Source organism: Equus przewalskii, chromosome 11 (genome assembly GCF_037783145.1).
Source record: "Equus przewalskii isolate Varuska chromosome 11, EquPr2, whole genome shotgun sequence".
NCBI lineage: Eukaryota > Metazoa > Chordata > Mammalia > Perissodactyla > Equidae > Equus > Equus przewalskii.
In genome coordinates, this window is record NC_091841.1 from 15,219,475 (window position 1) to 15,229,051 (window position 9,577).

At 36.6% G+C, this 9,577-nt stretch overlaps 1 protein-coding gene across 1 annotated transcript; it reads right to left on the bottom strand.

Moving 5' to 3' along the window:
* Positions 1 to 480: 480 nt before the first annotated feature.
* On the bottom strand, positions 481 to 1,418 carry LOC103567964 (olfactory receptor 4C3D-like). Its single transcript, XM_008544723.2, is given in 2 exon segments — positions 481 to 1,138; positions 1,140 to 1,418. Coding segments are annotated over 2 exon segments (918 nt in total). The 5' UTR covers positions 1,400 to 1,418.
* Positions 1,419 to 9,577: the final 8,159 nt, after the last annotated feature.

Genomic DNA, 9,577 nt, shown 5'->3' on the forward strand with positions numbered 1-9,577 from the left:
CCCATCTGTCCCTTCTACATCCAGCTAAGAATTTCTATCCTTTTTTTTTCCTTTACAACAGACAAAGCAAAAACAAAAGAAGTTCTGAGATCATGGTTCTATGAAAAAGCTGATTTCATCCAAGTAACATATGTATGAAAAATTTAGTAAAGTAGCAGTGGGATTCGAGAAAAATACACTCTAGAATCATCAAACTAGGGATCAATGGTTGTTCTTTCCATTGCATATCCTGAATCTATGCACATGACCTTTGAAGCCTTGGTAAAGTACATTAAAAGCTATCAAAAGAATGTATGAAAGAGCTTAACCACTGTTAAGTATTCAATAAATGTTAGCATGTGGGTTTTTTTTTTCTGTCAGTGATCTGCAGAATTTGTTAACTTTCTTTAACAGTTTACAACACATATAATCCTCCCAAAATATATATATATATATATATATATATATATATATCACCACTTTCTTGGTGTTATGAACAGCCTAAGTTACTCTCATCTTCAACAAACTTCTCAGGGCATTTTTCACCTCTGTATTTCTCACTGTGTAAATGATAGGATTTAACATGGGAGTGAAGATTGCAAAGAACACAGCCACCAACTTGTCCATAGGGTAGGTGGCCAAAGGACGCACATAGGTGAATATGCAAGGCACAAAATAGAGTGCAACTACAGTAAAGTGGGAGCCACATGTAGAGAGGGCTCTGCGTCGTCCTTTGGAGCCTTGGGATTTCAGGGAGCTCAGGATGACTATATAGGAGATGAGCAGCATTGAAAAAATGAGCAAGCACATAGCCCCACTGTTGGTTGTCACCACAATTCTGAGCCTGTAGGAGTCCCTACAGGCAAGCTTCAACAGTGGGAAGAAATCACACATGAAGTGGTCGATGACATTGGGGCCACAAAAGGACAGGTTGACCATGAAAATAACCTGCACAGTGGCATGCAGTATTCCCCCAATCCAGGTCACAAACACCAGGAGACAGCAGAGGCCCTGTCTCATGATGGTCATGTAGTGCAGGGGCTTGCAGACGGCCACATAGCGATCATAGGCCATGACAGTGAGGAGGATGACCTCTGATCCTCCCAGGAAGTGTTCCACAAAGATCTGAGTCAGGCAGCCACCCAAGGAGATAGTTCTGGTACAGCATGTCAATGATCATTTTTGGGGTGGTGACAGAGGTAAAGGAGGCATCTATGAAGGACAAGTAAGTAAGAAAGAAGTACATGGGAGCTGAAAGTGTGGGGCTGAGGGAGATGGTAACGACAACGAGCATATTGGCCAGCACAGTAAATAAGAAAATGAACAAAAAGGCAATGAAGAGTATTTTCTGCAAGTGTGGATTCTGTGTGAGTCCCAAGAGAATAAATTCAGTCACGTTGTTGGGAGTGAGGTGATCCATTTAGGAATTAACGCCTGGCTGAGGCCTAAATTACCTATAAAGGGATAAAGAAAGATACCTATTAATCATGCAGGGATTGTACTCTGAGTTTGATAATACGAAAACAGAGCAGTCACTGTAACTATGGAGCAGGTCCTTGGCACATCTTGCCCCAGTAATAGTTTCAATTCTTTCTTATTTCCTCCATGATATTTTCCATCTCTTCAAATATCTAATATCTGTCACCTATAAATCATCTATAGGGCAGCATTTGATTTGTAATTTACTGAGAAAATACTGGGCTATATACATGATATCTGGACTCTTCGGGTTCCAACTCCGTGACTTTACTTAGTCATTTCAGTGTCCCATCCTTCTCAGACCTCCTCTGTGTCTATGAGCTTACAAATTGCAACTCTCAGATGTATTTTCTAAGTTAAGAGTTCCTCCCTCTTCTAGGAGAGTTCACATTTGAACCCACAGCTCTAAGTGTGGAAAGAAAGACAGGCTCAATAAATATCTGTCATAAGAAGACAGATTAGGTAAAATACATGTCGTTGCTGACACACCCTGCCTGATACCTACCATAAAACCTATGCTATTCATGTGTGTTTCCTCTCTGTGCCTACCATAGTGCCTGGCAGAATATCTGCAGTATTTGGCTCCTACTGGGTGGTGAATAAATACTTAGTGAATCGCCACTTCTTTGTGTGTAAAACTACGCATGTTTCTCCAGCCCACAAACCCAGGTATTCATGTGCTCTCATCCTCCCACTCTGTTTATCATTACTCTCTACTTTAGGAGAAATGTAAATAAACTTTTGAAAGAAAGCTGCATTTCAGTTTAATAGTTTCTGACACACTTTTTAGGGTAAGTTTGAAAATGTTAATGCTTCTAGGAAAGGGTATGTTACTGGGTCATTTTACTTTCAAGATAATTATTGTGTTTATTCTTCAAAATTCTGCTCCACATACAATTTAGCATAGTCACATCAGTAAATTTATAGCTTCGGTAGACTGAGATTAAAAGAAAAAAACTTTTGGATAGTTGTTCAATACATGAGGATCTATCAAGCAAAGGAAAGTCTTATTTTCAAATTTTAAAAACAGAAATTTTGAGTGGAAAAGAGAAAGAAATAGTGTACTAGATACGATAGACACATAAAGTACTATACACATACACACAAGTGTATAAAGTGTATTACTTATGGTAAGTACCTATGACATGTTCACTCAGTAAACAAATATTTTTTGGACACTTACTATGTATATTAACGTATGTTCATCCATATAAAGCCATAAAAAGTATCCCTTTTAAATGCCCTTCATAATCCCCCCAGACATTTTATTACCATCTCTTCCATCCATGAGATCCTCCCACTCCTTTATGTTTCTGCCTAGCAATCTCATGTCTTCTCCTCCCATCCTCCCATAACATCCATCATCCAACATTTCTGGTTACAGGATATTGCATTGCTAATAGAATGAGGAAATTTGGGGACATAAATTTCCCAATGGAAATAAAAGAGAAAATATTGATATAACAAAATGTACTCTGCAAAAAATATTTCTTTTCCTTTCAAAGATAATGAATAAAGAGCTTCATTTTTTTAATTACCCAAAATGAAGATCTTACACAGACATGAACACAAAGTGCACAGCTTCACTGCATTCCCTTATTCTGAGGTGGACTCCTCAACAGATCAGAAGAGTATAGTGACAGAACATTAGAATAAGACACAGTTAATAAAAATGATTTAAAAATAACTATGGAGAGAGATAAATTAGTTTGTCTTTTTACTTTGACGCCACAATAATCTGTCCATGAGTAATCCTCAAAAGAAAATATTTTTAAAAGTTAAAAATCGTTACATACAAATATGTTTGATACAATTATTAAGAGCTTTGGGAAATTAGAAATTACATAGAATGTCCAACATTAAAGAAATGGATAAGTAAAATATAGGGCATCTCTTTGAATAATGTGTAGTTTTTAACAGGGATATTTTTTAAAATTGTTCAATAACATAGCAAAATTCTTACATTGTAATATTAAGTGGAGAAATATCTTAAAGCAATTTGAAATAGATAATATGATTCTAACTAATTTAAATATGTATTAATAAGAAAAAGCAGACCCCAACACATTTTTAGTTATGAATTGGTAGCAGGGTAATTGATTCTATTATCCTTGATACTTGACATGCTGAAGAGATTTAAAACTCAGATTGGTGGGGGTGAGAAGTGATTATGTGATTTGTAAGATCCATTTAAACCTCAGATTCTATAATTATATTATTTCTTGGAAAAAAAATCTCACCCGTGAATTTGTCTGAATTAGCTCCAGGGCCAGGCCCCCAGGCAGCTGTTAGTTCACCAAGAAAGAAGTCAAGTTGTAAGATTAAAAATGCCAACTAGCTCAGCTACAGTAAGTTCTTTGTTGATTTATAAATGGCATCCTTCGGATAAGGTCTTTCTCTTGAGCCTCATAAGTGCTAACACATATCCTGTTTGTAGGTAAATCCTGTGGAGTTTCTTAGCTGTGGCTAACTAGACCTCTGGAGTATTTCACTGTCATTAGCAGATCTTTCTAACAACCCAATTATTTCATGTAATCTAAGTGAACATCAGAAGACAACTTTTATAACATTCATCTTTAATTTTTAACACCTTCCTTAAGTCTACATGAAGACAAAACACCATGACAAGAGAAAAATAACTCAACCACATAAATTTGTATATTTGATAACAAATGAACTCAACATAAAGTCTATATATCTGGTATTGTATAAATTAAACATTTAGGTTGGTAACTATCTGAATCAAACTTTTCATTATAATGTTTTGTTTTAATTGAACTACCATTCATGATGATCATAGTTTTTAAATATTGTTTTCAGATATGCATTGTGATAGTTACAAACTCTACTATAATTTTGGCACTTCACACTGGCTAACGTTTACAGTACTTCTTCAATGTAGTTGTTTCTTATGCCAATTGTGGAATTAGATTAACATGATAATGAAGAAAATATTATGGCTACAATGGTGAGTGGAAAGATTGCTTTAGAACCCAAATACCTGTCTAGCTTCCCAAGGCCTAGAGTACTACAAAATGGAAAAAGTGCAGATTTAAGTCTAAACAGTAAGGGCTGTCCATGAAGGAACTTTCAAAAGAGAAGTTCCTGGGGCTGTTCCAGGATAAAGCTGTTTCTTCTTTTTCTTTTCCTTCTTCTCCCCAAAGCACCCCAGTACACAGTTGTATATTCTAGTTGTAGGTCCCTCTGGTTCTGTTTTGCAGGATTCCACCTCAGCATGGCTTGATGAGCCGTGCTAAGTCTGCGCCCAGGGCCTCACCTGGCAAAACCCTGGGCCACTGAAGCAGAGCGCGCAAAATTAACCACTCATCCACAGGGCCGGCCTCTCCAAAAAAAATCTGTTTCCATAATACAAATCTAAGGAGAGGGTGGTTTAAAACCCTAGAGAGATAGAAACATATATTTTCAAATGGGAAGGGTAAACTAGAATGAAGGCAGAAGAAATTATATATGGATCATATCCCAGTTGGTCAGAAACTAGTTGAGGTATGGTTTGATGTTTGATAGTTTCAAGGACTAATTTCGCAAAAACCAGGTACCTGTCAAAGTGTTCTTATTGGCAGCTTCATGCACTTCAATAGGTAGAGGAACATGTTCTCAAAGTAACAAAATGCTCAAGAGCAGAGCTCATCTTGTCTTAATCCAATCCAAAGATCTTTTCATCCCAGAAGGACTTCTCTTAAATTGTTTACTGGGAGTGGAAAAGTTTGGGGAGGTGGGCTGTAGTCTATTGCCAGCCTATAGACACATAATTTCTCATAACTCTTCCAATTTTACTTCTTCTAATTGAAGTAGAAGCAAATATAGTGATATTTATGGTAATAAAAATATTGGCATCAGCAGAATAACAGAACTTGGATACACCTTCTAAATTAACTAAGTAAACTACTTGTAGAAAAAGGGAGCATTGTTTAACGTCGTAGAATGAGATGATGGCACCGTGAGAAATAAAACCCATGTCTCCTGATCCTGAAGCTGGTGTTCTTACTCTCCATTATGTTTCCATAACCATAATACGCTTGCTAAATATTGTTACGTGATGGAATTCATCAATTTTTTCAATAAAACATGCAGTATCCATGAGGTTGGAGGCTGGATCTTTCTGTCAAAAGAGGAAGCTATAGAAACATCTATGACATGTACACATTTGTATTTTGGTAGCAGGTTTCATTTTTGAAAACAGCCAAAATAATTCACAAGAAAGTCTTAAAAGTTAGGTCAGTTGTTTAGCTGAGAAATAGATTCTTTGGTCAACTATGGAGTAACGATTACTGTTTGATGTTTTTTTTTCCCCTTATAAAAGATCGCCCACAGCAGTTTTCAGAGAAGGTTCTAGATTCAAGAAATTAGTATATAGGAATCTTTTTAATAGTAAATTATTTTAGAGATGTATTTTGCCATTGGCTTTTGGAAAAAAGCTACATTTTATTGCCACTAATAACTTTCAATCTAATAAATTATCTCTTCCTATGGTATATAATCAAAAAATATTTTAATATACCAAGCCATAATCACATACTAGCTCCAAGGAATTCTGTATAATGAAAAGATCACAGGATACGGAGTAAGAATATTTGGGGTCAAGGCTGACTTACATCTTCCATGATCTAGTTATTTAAACTTTTTGAACCCCCATTCTTTCTGTAAAATAAGAACACTAGATTTCAATTTTACAAGGTTGTTGTGACCATGTGAGGACATATTAAAAATTTAAATAGGTTTAAATACAATTAATTTTTATAAACACTAGCAATTTTTGCTCAACAGAACAAGATACCCAATATAATTTTAAATATTAGGTAGATTAAGGGTGTGCCAAGAGGTACTGGCAAGTATTTTCTTTCTAAATTATATTCCACAGTGTTCTAGACACCAGTGAAAAGAATGGCTTTCTGAATACCGAAGTTTATATACGCAGGCACATGATACGACTCTGAAATTAGAAAAGAAACTGTTTCAATGTGGTACCAAACAAGAGAGGTTCTGGCGTAAATGCTGCCTTTTGTCCAATAACCTTTGAAATGGTTGAAAGAGCATCAAATTTGGATTTAAATGAATACTAGCTCTGTCTCTGACATTGGGCTGGTTATTTAGCTTTTTTGAACTTCATTTTCTTTCATCTGTAGGGATAATCATAATAATACCTACCCTGCAAAGGTGCTGGAAGCGTCAGGTGAGAGGTATGGGAAGGGCTTTAAAATAATAAAACATAAAAATGCAAAGATCATGATAGAAATAAAGTGTTCATCTTGAGTCATTCATTATCTGAAGTTATATTCCCTTTTAACAAGCTTCTAATGGCATTTTTTACCTCTCTGTTCCTTACTGTGTAGCTAACAGGGTTTAACATGGGAGTAACAGGAATATAGAATACTGCTATGGTCTTATCCATGGGAAAGGTAGCTACTGGTCACAGGTACATAAAAATACAAAGCACAAAGGAAAACACAACAACTATGATGTGGGAGCCACAGGTAGAGAGGTCTTTTTCCTCCCTGCAGAGCTGTGAGTCCTCACGGAGCACAGGATGACCACATAGGATACCAATAACATTACAAAAGTGTTCACAGGAATTACCCTATCATTGGCAGCAACCAAGAGACAAATAAGGAAAGTGTCCACGCAGGCAAGTTGTATCAGGGGGAGAATGACACACATGAAGCGATCTATAATGTTGGAGCAACAGAATGGGAGCAAGAAAGAAATAGAATCTGTACAATATAGTGGAGAAAAGCCACTGCCCAACACTCCCCCACCAGGAGGTAGTATATGCGGTGGTTCATGATGATCAAATAGTGCAGAGGTCGACAGATGGCCACATAGTGGTCATAAGCCATGACGACAAAGAAGGATAAACTCTGAAGCTCCAGAGAAATGTTCAATAAAGAGCTGTGTCATGCAGCCATGGAAGAAGACAGCTTTTGAATCCAAGAGCAAATTTGCTAGCATTTTAGAGATTATGGAAGAGAAATAGCATGCATCTATCAAAAACAGGAAGGCCAGGAAGAAATACACTGGGGAGTCCAAAGTTTGGCTGCAGATTATAGTAACCACAATGAGCAGGTTGCCTATGACAATGCCAATGTAGGTGATAAGTAATACTGAAAATAGGATTTTCTGCATCTGAAGATCCTGTGTAAGTCCCATTAGAATGAATTCAGTCACATTCATTCTGTCTTCTTTCATTTCAAAGCTGATGATGAATTCAGAAGTGAGGAATTAACCTGTAAAGACAATATTTTCAATAGCAAAGTGATGAGAACTTTATATTTTGAGTTTTCAGATAAGACCAAAGCGTTTCATTAATATAAGCTATTTTCTTTCATGGTGTGCCAGAGGAGAAGACACATGCTACTTTTTTATTTTATAAAAAGAGTGAACTTTTGAAGCTGCCTAGTTCACATCCTTACAAGGATGGTGAAATCCTTCTTCAATACCTTCTCTTTTTTTTTTTTTTTTTAAGATTGGCACCTGAGCTAACATCTGTTGCCAATCTTCTCTTTTTTTTTCCCTTCTGCTTCTCCCCAAAGCCCCCCAGTAAATAGTTGTATATTCTAGTTGTAGGTCCCTCTGGTTGTGCTATGTGGGATGCTGCCTCAGCGTAGCCTGATGAGCGGTGCCATGTCCGCGCCCAGCATCCAAACCAGCGAAACCCTGGGACGTCAAAGTGGAGCGTGCTAATTTAACCATTTGGCCACGGGGCGCCCCACAACACCTTCTGACAAGTGGTCACTGGAGCTTTGCTAGAGGACATCCAGGCACAAGGAGCTCACCATACAGTAAACTGATTGCTTTTTAGCCAGTAAAAAATGTTAAGTACTCTTCCTTAAATATAAAAAACATCTATTTGTACAACTATTGGTTCTGGTTCTGCACACTGCTGATATAGAGATTAAGTCTAACTCACCCCTCTTCCATTTCAAAGCCCTTTAAATAGGTCACAGAGAAGTGGGACTGTATCTGTCTTGTTCATCTTTTTATCCTCAGTACTTGGTTCAGTATGTGACTCATTTATTTATTCAATTAATATTAAATTAATAACTAAGTTGTGAGGCTCTTTACTTATTTCCTCTGTGTTTTATTGTCCAGGTAACTCCAAAAAAAAGTGTTTGCTCTCTTTCATAGAAAAAAGATTGATAAACTGTTGGAATGTTAACTATGGGTACTCCTTTCACCCCTTCACATCTGCTGTTACTCTCTCCACCTTGAGCAGCTGTCATCCCTGGTCTGTTTCCTTTACCTTCTGGACAACAGTTAGTACTATCTCAATGTTAGAGGGAAGGTGAGAAGAAAAGAATGCCAGAGTATTTATTGTCCTGTTTCCCTCTTGTGAGTGTCTTTAACTGAGACTAGTCTCTTCTGGGTGGACCCTCTGGGTTCCTGTGATCACTCTCTCCCCTGCCCTCTAGGCCTAGTTGTGGGAACGGCTTCCTACTGTCCTTAGTCTTGGGGTGCTTTACCATCCCTTATTAGCACACCTTGATAACCATCATAAGTATACTCTTTTTAATCTCTCATTTTAAGTATGCTTCTTCAGGGCTCCAGTAGATACAGAAAGTTGCACTTTTCACTTAGTAAATAAATAAAAATAAATGAGAAAATACTTTCCTTTTATATAAATTTATTTAAAAAGCGTCTTTACTTCTTTTGATGTATAGCTGCTAAATAAATTTAACTGTAATCAAGGAAAAGTATTGTACAAGACTTTGAAATGTAATATAAAGATATGGGGTGTCCTTAATGGAAATCTGTATATTATCTATAGCACTCTCTTTTTTTTATAATTATATATAGGGTTTTATAATTGTATAGTGTTTGTGCTTTTACTACCTTTAAGCTATTTTACAACTCTTTACATTGTAGAAAACTGATAACGCAAATAATTCTTGTCTATAGAAATGCAAATGCTGTCTGGTGGAAGTTCAGTTGATTACTCTGAACATTACATATAAAGCCAGTTTTGTATTTCTTTGTAAATTTATTATACACCCCTGATTGAACAATGTAAATGTGGTACATTGGATTCTGCTTTAAACTGATTACATCTTATTTGTTTCCTCTTTAATTAATGGGCTAAAAACAAATCTTTGTAGTGCTCATT